The 18,431-nt window shown below is 37.4% G+C and overlaps 1 protein-coding gene and 2 pseudogenes across 6 annotated transcripts in view; 1 reads left to right on the top strand and 2 right to left on the bottom strand.

Moving 5' to 3' along the window:
* LOC127011747 (uncharacterized) overlaps positions 1-16,090 on the top strand; it is a 39,697-nt gene extending 23,607 nt beyond the window's left edge. The window contains exons 1-4 of one of the 6 annotated variants that reach the window (XM_050889825.1): positions 9,153-9,318; positions 13,737-13,897; positions 14,017-14,109; positions 15,641-16,090. In XM_050889825.1, coding sequence (XP_050745782.1) covers positions 14,019-14,109; positions 15,641-16,083 — 534 coding nt within the window. In that variant the 5' untranslated portion in view covers positions 9,153-9,318; positions 13,737-13,897; positions 14,017-14,018 and the 3' untranslated portion in view covers positions 16,084-16,090. Of the gene's footprint in view, positions 1-9,152; positions 9,319-9,479; positions 9,641-9,759; positions 9,918-13,429; positions 13,576-13,736; positions 13,898-14,016; positions 14,110-15,010; positions 15,336-15,640 lie in introns of those variants that run through there. The other 5 variants (XM_050889824.1, XR_007765027.1, XM_050889823.1 and 2 more) reach the window with 5 other exon arrangements.
* LOC127011750 (cytochrome c oxidase subunit 3-like) lies at positions 7,862-8,423 on the bottom strand (annotated as a pseudogene).
* Positions 12,136-12,680, bottom strand: LOC127011776 (cytochrome c oxidase subunit 3-like; annotated as a pseudogene).
* Positions 16,091-18,431: the final 2,341 nt, after the last annotated feature.

Genomic DNA, 18,431 nt, shown 5'->3' with positions numbered 1-18,431 from the left:
ATAGAGCAAGGGAAAGGAACGCGTCAGGAATAAGCAGCGTACAATGATCTTCAGGGAGCTGCAAATCTGGAACACCGTGTCAATGAGGCGAGCGAACATTGAGACAACCCGTACCGTTGAAGACAGCGCGGCAAGCAAATTATAAAGCCGACTGCAGTTATACCCACAATAAACCTACTACGAACCCGTGAATTCTGTTCTTTCTCACTGAACTACTGGACGGTCACGTTTATAGCCGCACAACTTTCGTAGCGAGCAGAAAGCAAACAAATCAGTTCAGGGGTGAAAGCAACATAAACGGAATGGGAAAGAAGATCCACTTCTACCGCCTTAAGAAGCAGGACTTCGCCCAGGTCGCACAAAGACTTAATGTCGCCCTGGACGGCAGATTAGAAGACATGAGGAAGACATTGTCGGAGTTTTACTCCGAGATAGAGAACGACCCACAACATGCCGACATCTGGGCTGAGGTGGAAGCTATGAAGGGGATAACCTAGTAGCAAGGGAGGCCCTCAGGAGAGAGTCAAGCCAGGACAGGAAGTCAACAGTGCTGACGTCTAGACCAGTCAGTCGGATTATGCGAGGGTCGCTAAACAAGTCCGCTAGTGATCATTCAGGTTCGACGGGGCGGAAAAACCGTTCGAGCGCAACCATGTGTGAAGACCGCCAAACACAACTTAGGGGCCGCGGGGAACGACACACTGCAGATCCCGATGAGGCCTGCCGAAGGTGCGGAGGCCACGGACAGTAGTTGTCCGCAGCGGAGACGATTGGGGGAGGCACGTACAAGGCCACGATCGACACCGGGGCAACAGCGAGCTTTATAAGCAAGGAACTAGCGGACAACCTGGCTGCCCTCGGGAGGATTACGAGGACACGGCGACAAGTTAGGTTGGCAGACGGAAGGTGCGGCGGGATCGATGAACAGCTGGAGTTGGAAATCGCATGCGCATAAGTGACTGACCATGAGCCTGGTGATACTACCAGGGGAAGTGGATTCATTGGTGTTTGGATGGAACTTTCTACTCAGGTCGGAACCGAGATAAGGTGTGCTGGACACGAGGTGATAATACCGGCCAAAAACCGACACAATGGGTGGCTCGAGGAGAGGCTATCGGTAGCAGTCAAACAACAGGAAACTGAATATGACGACACAGTGAAGGTTCTGGAGGAGTAAAAACCAGAGCATTAAATCACGATGAAGGACGACAAACCAATAAAGCACCGATACTACCCCAAGAACCCGAAAGTTCAAGAGGAGATCAACGCGAAGGTGGACGAGCTACTCCAAATGAAATACATAGAGCACTCAACTAGCCCATACAGCTCTCCCATCGTGATGGTTAGGAAGGAGACGGGCAAGTAGAGACCGTGCCTCGACTTCAGGCAAATCAACGCCAAATCGATAAAGGATGCCTAATCGATGCCTCGAATAATTTATATCCTCGACCAGCTTAGAGAGGCACGGTACATAAGCAGTTTGGACCTGAAGGACGGTTACTGGCGAATCCCGCAATCCCAGCAGCAGGCAGTACACTGAGTTTACAGTTCCGGGAAAGGGCTTATTCCTGTGGAGAAGAGCACAAGGCAAACTTGAAAGGGGTATTCCGGCGGCTGAAAGACGCAAATTTGAGGTTGAACCAGGAAATATGCGAACTTTTCAAGAAGGAGCTGCTATATCAGGGTCATAGAGTGACTAGCGACGGAATAGGCACGGATCCGGAAAAGGTAGCGGCCATCGCCGAACTAGAACCGCCGTCAACAGTTAAAGAGCTCCGACAGTACCTGGGCGTAGCATCATGCTACCGGCGATTTGTACCTGACTGATAGTTAAACCTCTCAACGATCTGCTGCGCAAGGGCAACCAGTGGGTGTGGACACAGGAACATCAGTCGGCATTCGAAGAGGTAAGTCTGGTGGCAGACCGGATTTTCACGAACCATTTGTCCTGCAAACGGACGCGAGTGATTACGGAATTGGGTCAATTTCGACTCAGGAAACTGAACGTGGCGAAAAGGTAATCTCTTACTCAAGCCGAACGCTCAACGGTGCTAAGAAAAACTACTCCACGACCGAGAAGGAGTGTTTGGCAATAGTCTGGGCGATTCGAAAACTTAAGCCATATCTGGAAGGTTACCACTTCAAGGTGGTAACCGACCACATGGCACTGAAGTGGCTCAACAGCATCGAGAGCCCTTCAGGAAGGATCGCCAGATGGGCCCTGGAGTTGCAGCAGTATGACTTCGAAATATCGTACAGGAAGGGACAACTCAATGTGGTGGCAGACGCATTGTCAAGGCAGCCCGTACCAGTAACACTGCGAGGGATCAAGGAGACATCGGCGGCGGAAGCCTCCGTAACGTGCTGGATTCATTACATGCGCTCAAAAATTACTACGTGATGGGGATTCAAGCCGAATCAGATGCAGGCGGCTGGAAAAATACTACGCAGGTGCCAGAGGAACCATGAGCTACAGTATGCGCAGACTTCGTCGGACCCTGGCCGCGTTTAAAACATGGCAACCAAATGCTACTGGTTCTGACCGGTTTTCCAAGTGGACTGAATTGGTGACGCTGCGAAGCGCGACGGCCGAGTCCCTAAAGAAAGCGTTCAGGGAACGCATCATCGCAAGGTTTGGTGTCCCGAAGGTAGTCATAACGGACAACGGTGTACAGTTCAACAGCAAAATCTTCAAGAGTTTCCTGGCCGAGATGCGAGCCAAGCAACAGTTCACGGCACCATATACCCCGCAAGAACAGACAGAGAGAGCAAATAGGACCGTGAAAACAATGATAGCGCAGTTCACAGGGCAGAATCAGAGAATCTGGGACGAGAAATGGCCAGAGATCATGCTGGCAGCAAATACGAGTGTTTCGGAATCCACAGGCTACACACAGGCGTTATTATTCAAGGCAGAGAACCGAGACTATGGAGCGCCCTATACGACACAGAGACCTTGGGAACAGGGCGACCCACTGAGACCCCAGGGGAGAGGGCCAACAAACTCAGGGAAATCTTCGAGAGCCTCCCAGGATCAGGCTGGGCATTACAACCCAAGGAGGAGACAATGGACACCAGCGGTGGGGGACGTCGTGTGGGCCAAGGAACATCATTTGACAAAGGCGGCAAAGGGGTTCGCAGCAAAGTTGGCCCCAAGATACCACGGACCTTACCAGGTCACGGATTTGGATAATCTGCAAAATACGGCACGTGAACACAAGGGAAGAGAGGACGATCCCCGTGAGCGAGCTGAAACGACAACAAGCACAGAACACAAGCGAGCAGCTACAAGCAGATACGTTAGACAACAAGCAACAGTAAAATTTCAAAGAGTCTCAAAGGATACTACGAAAGGAGTCAAAGGATAGCTCCAAGGATGCCCAAGGATAATTCCAAGGATGCTCAAAGGACACTAAGAAAGGATTTTAAGGAAAGCTCCAAGGATGCACCAAAAGCACGAATGGAAGAGCTCAAGGATAGCTCCCAGGATTCCCAAAGGGCACGGCGAAAAGAAGCCCGGGGAGAACTCCAAGGAAACTCAAAAGATACTGAGGAAAGAGCCCAAGGATAATTCTAAGGATCCCAAAGGATAAGGGGTACGAAAGAAGGAGCACAAGGATAACTCCAAGGATGCTCGAAGGATAATAAGAAAAGACTCCAAGGATCACTCCTAGGAATCTTAAAGGGTACTACGGGAAAAGTCGAAGGATTCAAGGATAACGAACGCAGGAACGAAAGGAACGAATCAAGGTCTCCAAAGATTTGATTAGGACTGGCTGGAAACATGCAGCAGCAGACTGCCGAAGGAAGGGGGAAGTCGGCACAGCTAAGAGAGCTGTACCGAAAGAGGCCAAGCATCCCGGGAAAGGCCATAATGCCCAAACGGGGAGATGGGATCGCCGTCCGGATCGGGGTCCAAACCAGGAAACACAGCTTCAGGAGTCTGAAAGAGCACTCATGGTCAACAAAGGCTACCGCCAAGAGGGAATAAGTTGATGAGCACATACAAGGAGTCGTGTGTGAGATCAGAGTACTTACTGAGGGCTGAGGGGTAAAAAAAAGCAAAACTCCGACCGAGAGGTGTACGGGCATAACCCAATTGCAAAATCATCATATAACAGAGAAGAGGGCGCCTCGAGAGGCGGTCGATTGGCAGTGGACGATAGTGCGATCGATGGGCACAAGCAAAATGGAAATATCGGTGATGATGAACACCGCGGAGAGCAAGTGGCAACGCCGCACCTGCGATATCGATATCGTGAGCAGGCCCTCTGGGTATCGATAGCCGATTAGTATCGGTGCCCAGTGGGAACAGATGGAGGATCGGCGCGGGAGATTTAAAGTTGCTATGCGGAGGACGACCAGCGCTGTGGAATCGTAACAGGTTAAAAAGCGTCAAGGGAACGTCGAGGGATCAACGAGGGAGCGCCGAGGGAATCGGAACGGGATGCGCCATGCCTCAAGGGCTAGGATACACAAGGGAACGCCGGAGAGTGCGAGCGCTGATTTTTCTTAAATCTTTCCCGAAGACAGGGGGGAATGTGAGGAGTTGAATAACTCCACACAAATCCCAGCAGCAGATGGGCGACCGCTCACCAGGTACGCGGTGAATTCGCGTAGTGACGGCGTGGTGAAGAGCGGTTGGAAAACGTGAGAGTTGTTAGATCAATGAGAATGTGAGAGTTTGGAGTGCAAAAAAGTTTGTAGAGCAAGAGGGTTTGGAGACCAAAGAGTTTGGAGACCAAGGATGGTGAAAAAGAGAGCGGAGACTTGGCGATAAGAGCGAGGGTGCCGTGTGCAAAAGGAAGTAACGGAAGCAACCGTGAATTTTGGACCGAGAGAGAAGTTGCCACATATCGGCAGCAGAGCGGCACACAAGCATTCCATATGCGTCACGGGAATCAGCGGGAAAGCAGCATCAGGCTGGATAGCGGCGGGAAGCAGCGCATGAAGGAAAAGAGGGTGAACTGGAGCCATGGACTTTGGACCCGGTGTGTAGAGTTTCGGCGGGCCGTGCGAAAAGTGGAATAATGGTTCCCGGAGGCAGCTGGAAGCAGCAGTCGAACACGATCAGTCGATCACGAGGAGAAGAGTTGAGCAGTTAAGACAAGCAGTCGATCAAATACCAAGTGAACAGAAAACCAACCAAGCAAACGACGAGGGAGCCACAACAAGGCGAGTCGTCGAAAGCAGCCCCGTGGGAGCCCACAAGGAGCCAGATCGTTACGTCGACACGTTCGGGATTGGGATTACAAGGAATCTCCGAGCTGAGACGCAGGTGGCTGAGGTCAAGTCGATCTGCTTATTCCTGCCAAAGAAGTCCTGGCGTTACGCCTGGATGGTCTGCCAGACTTGGAGCAGTGAAGGCCGGCGATAAGAAATCGTGAGCTCGGGGGTAAGCTTGTCGAACCCCAGTGTAACCTCGCCCCAAGCACTACTTTGGCGTGTCCCGGCGTGAACCCCGTGCACAAAGTGGAGTTGAGCAGGTCCCGGCGTGATCAGCCAGAAGGGAGAGCGGTCGACCGGTACGGTCTCCAGGAGAGCCTCCGGTTAAGACTTGTGAAGTCCCGGAGCGGAGCGACAGAAGGGAGAGGAGTCCCAGATCGGCGTATGCCAACGAACCCAACACAGAAGTCACGCTACGTACAGCCCCCCCAGTCAGGAGCAGTTTGCAGGACACCGCACACCGCAACAGCAACACTCAAGAAGAATCGAGCCCGCAGGAACTGCACGAAAAGAAAGCGAAAGGGTGTAAGTAAGGTTTACAAAAGGGGTAGAAGCGAAGTGAAGAGTGAGGCAGCTTCCTTTCGTTTCGCCTTGACTGTCCGCACTATCTAAGCGGAAACCCCAGTGGGACCATCCGGGATAGAGCAAGGGAAAGGAACGCGTCAGGAATAAGCAGCGTACAATGATCTTCAGGGAGCTGCAAATCTGGAACACCGTGTCAATGAGGCGAGCGAACATTGAGACAACCCGTACCGTTGAAAACAGCGCGGCAAGCTAATTATAAAGCCGACTGCAGTTATACCCACAATAAACCCACTACGAACCCGTGAATTCTGTGCTTTCTCACTGAACTACTGGACGGTCACGTTTATATAAATTTGGTGGGTCGAACACACACAATCTACTGAGCTAGCCGCACAACTCTCGTAGCGAGCAGAAAGCAAACAAATCAGTTCGTTACACCATTAAATTATGGTCAATTAGTAGTAAAAAGTTTTGACCAGGGTTGATCGGAATATTTTGGAAGTCAACATTTGTATTATAAATTAGCTGATTATTCTAAAACTTTATTTTTAATACATACTAAAAAATTAAAAAATTTATTTTATATTATTTGTATTCTTAATTTTAATTTTATTTAATTTTGTATTATTTTTTAGCGTATAATTAGAGTATGACACTGAAGATGTTATGGAGATTTCTTAATCTTTGAATATAATGAATTTATTTTGGTAATTTACAAAAATAACGCATTTTATTATTACAATGAAAATGTAAAGTTTTAATTAAGGCTATATAAATAGAAGTTTAACCATTAAAAGAAAAAAGTGAGAAAGTTTTACTTGATCACCATACATTCGTAATTGGGGTTATATCATTAACAGTGATATGCCTTTTTTTGGCTTCAATTAAAGAATAAGATTAAATTTACCTAAGGTTAGGTCGAAACTAACTGCAATCAATCGCTTCATATTCTATTCAAGGTAGATTGAATATTCAATACTTTTTGAATGCAAATCAAATGCTATAATTAACTTCAACCCTATTTTAGTTTGATCAATTTAATATACCTTGATTTCATTCATGATAAAGACAAAAATAAAATAAAAATAATTGATGTAATTATTCAAATTAAAATATTAGAATATTTTAAAATAATAAATGGAAACATCAAAGCAATTAAATTATTAAATTAAAAAAATTGCAGTGAAAAAGGGAGTCCAGAAGATGATTATGAGTCAAACGCACATTCAAATTGAGATCTTTTTTCTCGGTTAATAAACGCTTTTTTTGATAAAATTGAAGTCAAAAATATAACATCAGTTATAATTAACAAAATTAAAGAAGCAATAACATTAATAAAAGAAATTATCTACTACTACTATTTATTAATAGACCTTATGATTGTAAGTCAAATTTACTTTTATACTATATAGATAATTTTAATGATAATAGTTTCCTCCTCATCAGTAAATTGTAATATATAACCAGAAAGAAAGTTAACTTCGTCAAGCTGAACTTTGTATACCCTTGCAGCTATGGGAAATAATCAACTTTAGTAACGTCATGTGAAATTTTTACGGATTGTTGCTGGCCTCAGTGATATTAAAAAAAAATTATTTCATTTGTTTATTTTACCATTTTTTTGACATCTATATGTTAGAGTATTTTTATTATATTGATTTCGAAATTCTTAAAAATATAAAAAATTATATTCCCAATCAAATAATCTTATAATAGGTAATATGTCAAAAAGCCACAAAGCTATCTTTTTTTTCATTTTATTTTTCCAACAATTATCCGATCTTTCTTATGACAGCTATGTAATATAGTCGTCCGATTTTGAAAAAATTTTATTTAAAAATCTAGAACTAATTAAAAAACGTTATTTCCAAGCTTAGAAAAACACCGAAGATATAATTTTTTTTAATTTTTTTTATATTCCCTATTTCCGACTTATATACTACCTGCAATACAAAGAAAACGGACAAATGGACGAACAGACGGGCATGGCTAGATCTAGCCTTCTAGTGAAGCTGATCAAGAATATATATACTTTAATGGGTCGGAAACGTCTCCTTCACTGCGTTGCAAGCTTCTGACTGAAATCATTCAAACCTTTGCAAGGGTATAAAAATATTCAAACAACATCTACAAAATGTCAGTCCATGGAGCTGCTTCAAATTCAAAATGATGATTATTTGAAAAATGATTATTTAAATGTAATAAACATACTAATAAAAAATTTGTTCAAATAAAAACATGAACTCCGTGAAATCTAGTAGCCATGTAAAATGTTGATCCATAAACTGAATCGGCAATTATAAATGGAGCTTCAATATATTAATATGCTTGTAAAATTGTAAGATACTTTGAGTTGTTTGTCAATAATTTATTTCTATTAAACTATGATGAGCTCAAGTTACAGGAGTAAGCTAAAAAAATAGCTGTATTTAAAGGAGGAATTTGGAAAGGGTTAAATGAAATAACACCCAAAGGTGATCATGAAGCTTCTTATTTAATTGCTGGTGAAAATCTTGTATGAAAAAATGCTCAAAAAAACTCACAAAAAATAAAACTTCTGATAAAATAAATACAATTATAGTTACAGCACAAGTGTGTAATCCTTGGCATGTTCCTTATCGGGATACATTTTGTCATAATTAATAAACTGTTAAAATAAAAATAGTATTACCTAATAACAAGAAAGGAAGTTATCTTCGGCAAGCCGAAGTTTGTATACCCTTGCAGTTATAAGAAATAATCAACTTTAGTAATACCATGTGAAATTTTTAGGGATTGTTGGGGACTTCATTAATATTTAAAAAAAAATTTTATGTAATTCTTTTTTTAGACCAATTTCTTAACATTTATATTTTAGAGTAGTCCGATTTTTATGAAGTTGAATTCGAAATTCTTAAAAATATAAAAAATTATATTCCCAATATTATAAGATAATATGTCAAAAAGCCCCAAAGCTAAAATTTGTTTCATACTATTTTCCCACCAATTTTCCTATGACAGCTATAGTAGTCCGATTTTGATAAAATTTAATTCGAAATTCAAAACCAATAAAAAAATGTTATTTCCAAACTTAGGAGGTTATATGTTAAGGAACACCGAAGATATAATTTTTTCATATAATTTTACCACTAATTTTCCGATTGTTCCTATGGCAGCTATATAATATAGTCGTCCGATTTTGATAAAATTGAATTCGAAATTCAAAAACAATAAAAAATGTTATTTACAAGCGTAGGAGTTTATATGTTAAAAAAAAAACACCACAGATATCCTTTTTTTTAAATTTTTTCTCCGATAGTTACTTTGGGAGAAAAAGAAATCCGGCCGGATCCGACTTATATACTACCTGCGATAGAAAGCAGACTTTTGAAAAAGTGTCAGACCGATATCTTTAAAACTGAGAGTCTAGTCAGCGTGGAAACGGACGGACAGACGTACATGGCTAAAAAAATTAATGAAAATTAGTCAGAAAATATGATTAAACTTAACTTCCTTTCTTGCTATATGATATAGTTTTTAATTCAAAATTCAAAACCAATTAAATAATGTTATTGCCAAGCGTATAAGGTTATATGTTATATATAATAGGGTTATATTATATATAGATATGATTTTGATAAAATTTAATTCGAAATTCAGAACTCATTACAAAATATTAGTTTCAAGCTTAGAAGGTTATATGTTAAAAACACCAAGAATATAATTTTTTTAAATTTTTTCCTTGATAGTTCCCATGGGAGCTATAACATATAGTTGTCCGATCCGGCTGGTTCTGACTTATATATTACCTGCAGTAGGAAGAAGACTTTTGGGAAAGTTTTAATATAACTTTAAAACTCAGGGACCAGTTGGCGTAGAAACGGACAGACTGTCCGTCTGTCAGCCAGAGGTAAGTGCTAATTTACTATTGAATGGTTTAAAATGTCAGCCAGAAGAAAGTGCTAATTTACTTTTGAATGGTTTAATTAAACGATTATGTATTTTTATTTGAATTCTGTTTTTTCTTAGAAATGGCTATTATTAAATTCCTCATATCAACGGAGCTGGACATAAATAAAACAAGGAAGAAAGCTATAGTCGAGTGCCTCGACACCTTTTTTGGTGAGTCGATAGGTATTGATGAGATAAAAATAGACAGACGGACATGGCTAGAACGACTCGGCTAGTGATCCTGATCAAAAATGTGGGGTCGGAAACGCTTCCTGTAACCTGTAAGAATCGAGCCCGCAGGAACTGCACGAAAAGAAAGCGAAAGGGTGTAAGTAAGGTTTACAAAAGGGGTAGAAGCGAAGTGAAGAGTGAGGCAGCTTCCTTTCGTTTCGCCTTGACTGTCCGCACTAACTAAGCGGAAACCCCAGTGGGACCATCCGGGATAGAGCAAGGGAAAGGAACGCGTCAGGAATAAGCAGCGTACAATGATCTTCAGGGAGCTGCAAATCTGGAACACCGTGTCAATGAGGCGAGCGAACATTGAGACAACCCGTACCGTTGAAGACAGCGCGGCAAGCTAATTATAAAGCCGACTGCAGTTATACCCACAATAAACCCACTACGAACCCGTGAATTCTGTGCTTTCTCACTGAACTACTGGACGGTCACGTTTATATAAATTTGGTGGGTCGAACACACACAATCTACTGAGCTAGCCGCACAACTCTCGTAGCGAGCAGAAAGCAAACAAATCAGTTCGTTACACCATTAAATTATGGTCAATTAGTAGTAAAAAGTTTTGACCAGGGTTGATCGGAATATTTTGGAAGTCAACATTTGTATTATAAATTAGCTGATTATTCTAAAACTTTATTTTTAATACATACTAAAAAATTAAAAAATTTATTTTATATTATTTGTATTCTTAATTTTAATTTTATTTAATTTTGTATTATTTTTTAGCGTATAATTAGAGTATGACACTGAAGATGTTATGGAGATTTCTTAATCTTTGAATATAATGAATTTATTTTGGTAATTTACAAAAATAATGCATTTTATTATTACAATGAAAATGTAAAGTTTTAATTAAGGCTATATAAATAGAAGTTTAACCATTAAAAGAAAAAAGTGAGAAAGTTTTACTTGATCACCATACATTCGTAATTGGGGTTATATCATTAACAGTGATATGCCTTTTTTTGGCTTCAATTAAAGAATAAGATTAAATTTACCTAAGGTTAGGTCGAAACTAACTGCAATCAATCGCTTCATATTCTATTCAAGGTAGATTGAATATTCAATACTTTTTGAATGCAAATCAAATGCTATAATTAACTTCAACCCTATTTTAGTTTGATCAATTTAATATACCTTGATTTCATTCATGATTAAGACAAAAATAAAATAAAAATAATTGATGTAATTATTCAAATTAAAATATTAGAATATTTTAAAATAATAAATGGAAACATTAAAGCAATTAAATTATTAAATTAAAAAAATTGCAGTGAAAAAGGGAGTCCAGAAGATGATTATGAGTCAAACGCACATTCAAATTGAGATCTTTTTTCTCGGTTAATAAACGCTTTTTTTGATAAAATTGAAGTCAAAAATATAACATCAGTTATAATTAACAAAATTAAAGAAGCAATAACATTAATAAAAGAAATTATCTACTACTACTATTTATTAATAGACCTTATGATTGTAAGTCAAATTTACTTTTATACTATATAGATAATTTTAATGATAATAGTTTCCTCCTCATCAGTAAATTGTAATATATAACCAGAAAGAAAGTTAACTTCGTCAAGCTGAACTTTGTATACCCTTGCAGCTATGGGAAATAATCAACTTTAGTAACGTCATGTGAAATTTTTACGGATTGTTGCTGGCCTCAGTGATATTAAAAAAAAATTATTTCATTTGTTTATTTTACCATTTTTTTGACATCTATATGTTAGAGTATTTTTATTATATTGATTTCGAAATTCTAAAAAATATAAAAAATTATATTCCCAATCAAATAATCTTATAATAGGTAATATGTCAAAAAGCCACAAAGCTATCTTTTTTTTCATTTTATTTTTCCAACAATTATCCGATCTTTCTTATGACAGCTATGTAATATAGTCGTCCGATTTTGAAAAAATTTTATTCAAAATTCAGAACTAATTAAAAAACGTTATTTCCAAGCTTAGAAAAACACCGAAGATATAATTTTTTTTAATTTTTTTTATATTCCCTATTTCCGACTTATATACTACCTGCAATACAAAGAAAACGGACAAATGGACGAACAGACGGGCATGGCTAGATCTAGCCTTCTAGTGAAGCTGATCAAGAATATATATACTTTAATGGGTCGGAAACGTCTCCTTCACTGCGTTGCAAGCTTCTGACTGAAATCATTCAAACCTTTGCAAGGGTATAAAAATATTCAAACAACATCTACAAAATGTCAGTCCATGGAGCTGCTTCAAATTCAAAATGATGATTATTTGAAAAATGATTATTTAAATGTAATAAACATACTAATAAAAAATTTGTTCAAATAAAAACATGAACTCCGTGAAATCTAGTAGCCATGTAAAATGTTGATCCATAAACTGAATCGGCAATTATAAATGGAGCTTCAATATATTAATATGCTTGTAAAATTGTAAGATACTTTGAGTTGTTTGTCAATAATTTATTTCTATTAAACTATGATGAGCTCAAGTTACAGGAGTAAGCTAAAAAAATAGCTGTATTTAAAGGAGGAATTTGGAAAGGGTTAAATGAAATAACACCCAAAGGTGATCATGAAGCTTCTTATTTAATTGCTGGTGAAAATCTTGTATGAAAAAATGCTCAAAAAAACTCACAAAAAATAAAACTTCTGATAAAATAAATACAATTATAGTTACAGCACAAGTGTGTAATCCTTGGCATGTTCCTTATCGGGATACATTTTGTCATAATTAATAAACTGTTAAAATAAAAATAGTATTACCTAATAACAAGAAAGGAAGTTATCTTCGGCAAGCCGAAGTTTGTATACCCTTGCAGTTATAAGAAATAATCAACTTTAGTAATACCATGTGAAATTTTTAGGGATTGTTGGGGACTTCATTAATATTTAAAAAAAAATTTTATGTAATTCTTTTTTTAGACCAATTTCTTAACATTTATATTTTAGAGTAGTCCGATTTTTATGAAGTTGAATTCGAAATTCTTAAAAATATAAAAAATTATATTCCCAATATTATAAGATAATATGTCAAAAAGCCCCAAAGCTAAAATTTGTTTCATACTATTTTCCCACCAATTTTCCTATGACAGCTATAGTAGTCCGATTTTGATAAAATTTAATTCGAAATTCAAAACCAATAAAAAAATGTTATTTCCAAACTTAGGAGGTTATATGTTAAGGAACACCGAAGATATAATTTTTTCATATAATTTTACCACTAATTTTCCGATTGTTCCTATGGCAGCTATATAATATAGTCGTCCGATTTTGATAAAATTGAATTCGAAATTCAAAAACAATAAAAAATGTTATTTACAAGCGTAGGAGTTTATATGTTAAAAAAAAAACACCACAGATATCCTTTTTTTTAAATTTTTTCTCCGATAGTTACTTTGGGAGAAAAAGAAATCCGGCCGGATCCGACTTATATACTACCTGCGATAGAAAGCAGACTTTTGAAAAAGTGTCAGACCGATATCTTTAAAACTGAGAGTCTAGTCAGCGTGGAAACGGACGGACAGACGTACATGGCTAAAAAAATTAATGAAAATTAGTCGGAAAATATGATTAAACTTAACTTCCTTTCTTGCTATATGATATAGTTTTTAATTCAAAATTCAAAACCAATTAAATAATGTTATTGCCAAGCGTATAAGGTTATATGTTATATATAATAGAGTTATATTATATATAGATATGATTTTGATAAAATTTAATTCGAAATTCAGAACTCATTACAAAATATTAGTTTCAAGCTTAGAAGGTTATATGTTAAAAACACCAAGAATATAATTTTTTTAAATTTTTTCCTTGATAGTTCCCATGGGAGCTATAACATATAGTTGTCCGATCCGGCTGGTTCTGACTTATATATTACCTGCAGTAGGAAGAAGACTTTTGGGAAAGTTTTAATATAACTTTAAAACTCAGGGACCAGTTGGCGTAGAAACGGACAGACTGTCCGTCTGTCAGCCAGAGGTAAGTGCTAATTTACTATTGAATGGTTTAAAATGTCAGCCAGAAGAAAGTGCTAATTTACTTTTGAATGGTTTAATTAAACGATTATGTATTTTTATTTGAATTCTGTTTTTTCTTAGAAATGGCTATTATTAAATTCCTCATATCAACGGAGCTGGACATAAATAAAACAAGGAAGAAAGCTATAGTCGAGTGCCTCGACACCTTTTTTGGTGAGTCGATAGGTATTGATGAGATAAAAATAGACAGACGGACATGGCTAGAACGACTCGGCTAGTGATCCTGATCAAAAATGTGGGGTCGGAAACGCTTCCTGTAACCTGTTACATACTTTCAATCTTACGAATCTAGTATACCCTTTTACTCAAAGAGTACCGTGTATAATTATTAAGCAGCATATCCAACCTGCCAAGCGCTCAAAGCCCTTTTAAAAAATATATATGAAAAATATTGCAAAACATGTAAAAATACTAGCTATAATAAGGGGGACAGAAGTTTGTTCGACGGTTTTGTTTAAAATCATAATCAGTATGTTTGCTATCCGTGGGAATACTATCGTTTTATTGCATTTAAAAATATTGTGACCCCTCGCTAATTTTTTTTCAAAATGTGCAATTTTAATTTTAGAATCGTGAATAATACCATTGGAAAGGGCTTGAAAAATCCTTTCCAATGACACCCAATTTTTTTTTTTTTTTTTAGTGACGGTTGAAATATATTTGGGTCATCGACGGTCGTCGGCATTTTTCACCTGTTTTTGGGTAGTAGTGGGAAATTGAGTAGTCGGAGGTGGCCGCTGCGGTTCGTGTCCGCCGATCGCGAGTCCTCCGCTGCCCTATTTCGGTTTTGTCATAGTTATGGTTCGTGTATAGGATAAATCGTATACTGTAATGTGTCTAGGATAATTAGAAATCGTTATACGATTCCCGGAGTGTCTACGAAAAAAGTTTATGCTGTATAAGACTTGTAGGGATCACTTTGGGTTAAAACTAGAATCCAGAATTCTAGTAATGTTTGTGTCTACAATAAAGTTAAACAGATTTGTCTGGGAAAAATCAGTTAGTGAGATACCATTCAGATTTTGAATAAGACTTATTGGAATCCCTTTTTTAGGATTGGTATCAAGACGACTTGCAACGTTTCTGTGTAGTGTAAGAAGTATTGGCTCTCAAAGTGCGGAAAATAAAACTGCGCGGTAAACGGAAAAATTCAAATGAATTTAAAGGTGGCCAAAAATATTACCCAATTCCCCACTACTACCCAAAAGCAAGTGAAAAATGCGGACGACCGTCGATGACCCAAATATATTTTAATCGTCACTGAAAAAAAAATTTGTGTCATTGGAAAGGATTTTTCGAGCCCTTTCCAATGGTATAATTTTCACAATAAAATTAAAATTGCACATTTTGAAAAAAAAATTAAAAATTTGAATTTTACACCTTACGCACAAGCAACCACGCACAAGTGGACCCCGCACACAAGGACTCGAGGGTAGGGGGTGATACTCGAGTATATATTTTGAACCCTCCTACATCACGTTCACCCCCCGGTAATTTGTTAGCAATCCTTGTCTTCTTTCTCCCTCTAATAACCATTCGACTGCGGTCTTGTTCTGCTTCCTATTTTCGAGAACCAATCGGATTGGTTCTAAAGGTACAACATGCCTGTATGCACTCCCTGTAGATGACAACCTGTTAAGTGAACATTCTAGACTATAAAAATTACACCCCTCAAATTGCTCAGGATCAGTTCTTCAAATGCCTCAGTACTGCATACCAATGGATCTTACTATTGAGATTGATCACCTCGAAATACCAGAGACGCAGGATTCTGATGTCGAGGTTATTGAAAACTCGGATCAGGAGGTTGTGGATGCTTCTGATACGGAGAATTCGCTTGATCGTCTCCTACGAAGAGTATTTCAAACTGCTGCAGCTTCTACCCAAGAGAGACCCGGAATTGTCCTCTCTGCGTGGAGCCAGTTCCCAATGGGGACTGCTACGCAGGCTGCTCTGGAGTCCCTGATCCTAAGCGATGAAGGCCAGGATCAATTTCAGTGTGGACAGGAAATTGAATTGGACGAATCTATCCCCACGGAAATGTTTCCAGCAAAGCCATATTTAAATATGTTGGATGATAAAGATGACAGCGCTTTACTCGACGTTTTATTTAGCCTAGATTATTAATTTTAAATTTGTCCCATTTTATATTATACTTAAATTAAAAAAATTATATAAAATAAAAACTATTTTGAAATGGAGTTCTTATAATTGTTTTTTATTTTTTAGATAACTTTCTTCTGCTTTACATATACTTTTTATCTCCTCATTGTGCATCAATAGAATATGCATATTATGCAACCAAATTTTTCGTACTTCAGGACAGAAATAACAGCAATAATAGGAAGATCTAGATTTTTTATAGTTAAAGTTGTTATCTTTAAGGTATGCACTTTTAGGCCGTTTCGAGTAGTAAAGGATTTTGGATCTGAACACAACTCGCAATGAAACTTCGTGATTCTGATGTTGGAAAAAATAAACTGCATTTTCTATAAAAAGATTGTCTTATATAGGGTCATTGCTACCTTGTTTTTACATAATGTACACTAACTTTATTTTAACGCTATTGACATATTTACATAGATATAAAATGAGTTAGATATACTGGTATCTCTTTCTTTGTCTTTACATTATGTACACTAACTTTATTTTAACGCTTTTAATATAAGATGAGATAGATATACTGGTATCCCTTTCTTATATAAATAAATATATAGGTATATATACAAAAAAAATTCAATCCATGTAATATTTCAAAGTGCGATAAGAAAGGGATACCAGTACATATTATATATAATTAATTTGTGTAGCTATCTCTTTCACTATTCAGGCATTGATAGTAATATTTTTTTTTTCTTGAATCAGTATAAAAGGCCATGTCATTTTGAGTAAATGAATTAGTATACGACGGCTAGGTACTACGACATAACAAATCCAATCTTACGTTTCTTAAGAATGGTATAAGTATATATACAAAAAAAAAATTTTCAACTAATTTTAAATTTTATAGGACTTCTTGAGACCCTTAATGAATTGAAGCCTGTCATTGGCTATGCAAAAATTGAAACTCTATGTACTGGATTTGAGTATAAGATTACTGGATGTAAGCTGAAAAAGACGCCTTATGGATCGAAAATAGCTCTGTATCCAACTGATAAGGACGAGAAGGATCTTTGGATATTTCTATTTAAGAGTTATGTAAACAAATTTTGTACAAAGACATCTTTTAAAAAAACTAATTGAGAATGGAATTACTCATATGGTTTATAAAGGAAAAGATATAAACAGATATAGCAGTGCCCAAATAGAATTTTTATCAGTAAATAACTAAAGTAAATGAAATTGTCCAATATAAAGGAAGGATTTTAAGATCTGACAACAGTCTCAAATCATTCAGAAAAATAAATAGTTTAAAATAAAAATGTACGCTCTACAAAGCTACTACTTAAAAGCTACTCTGGCGGATTTAGAGGAAAAATAGTTCATTTATTCAAAGTGACACATGCCAATGTCATGTGCTGCCGGCACTGACAGAAGAAGCCCTTAGTCTTATTATTAAATATTATAAGTTAAACAAACAAATTGTCCCAAAACCATAAAAAAATTAATTAATTTTACTTAATAAATTGTTTTTATTTTTTAAATGGTTCTTAAACATTTGTAGTATTAATTTATCATTGTATAAAATGTCATTTTTCTTGACATTTTTTAAAAAACAGATGAGTGTTTTCTTTTTACTTTAAAAAGGCCATTCAGCAGGCAATAATGACCGCAAGTATTAGAAAAATATCCTTTTAGTTGTTGTTTATCATAAAAGTATTTATAGGCGTTAGATATTAAAAATTTTATATATTTTTTTTTCTGGGGATATTGTTCATTTCGGTAACTGGTCCGAAGGAAAGACTCCTTTAAAAACAGGTCGTGTTTTTGAATACTTAGTAAGCAAATGTTGAATTTGTAAAGTAAAATAGCGTTCGAATATTTATATGTTTATCAATATCAAGCATGGAATCGTATTCACAGTATACTAAACAATTGACTGCTTCAGTAAGTGGCTGTGAAAATCTTCCTTCGATTCTTATAGTACCTTGCGAGATCAAATTTGAACATACAGTTGAATTTGATTGATCAGGAGTTAAGTCAAAGGCTAATATAAAACTGTTTGTATCAAACATTTCATTTGTAATTTGCAGTCCACGATCCTAATGTTTTATTCCAAATGATCTAAATAGCATATTATAACCTCTGGAGCTTTGAACCCTTTCCGGGTTAGAGAAATCAAATTCTAAAGCCCGGGAAGGAACTTGAACTCCATTAACCAATAGATTAAAGCGTTGAATTTTAAAATGTTCAAAGTTTAACGGGTCTAAGGTCCGGTTTTCTGAGTATGAACGGTTTTTAACCATACAAAAAGCCAGAAAATTTATTAGTGTCGATTTCCATTAAATGAAATGCTGTTTTTTTAATATTGAAAT

The sequence above is a fragment of the Drosophila biarmipes genome, unplaced genomic scaffold, assembly GCF_025231255.1.
Source record: "Drosophila biarmipes strain raj3 unplaced genomic scaffold, RU_DBia_V1.1 ptg000008l, whole genome shotgun sequence".
In the NCBI taxonomy this organism is placed as follows: domain Eukaryota; kingdom Metazoa; phylum Arthropoda; class Insecta; order Diptera; family Drosophilidae; genus Drosophila; species Drosophila biarmipes.
Note: the sequence above shows the minus strand (reverse complement) of the source record. Positions and strands in the feature narration are given on the sequence as shown.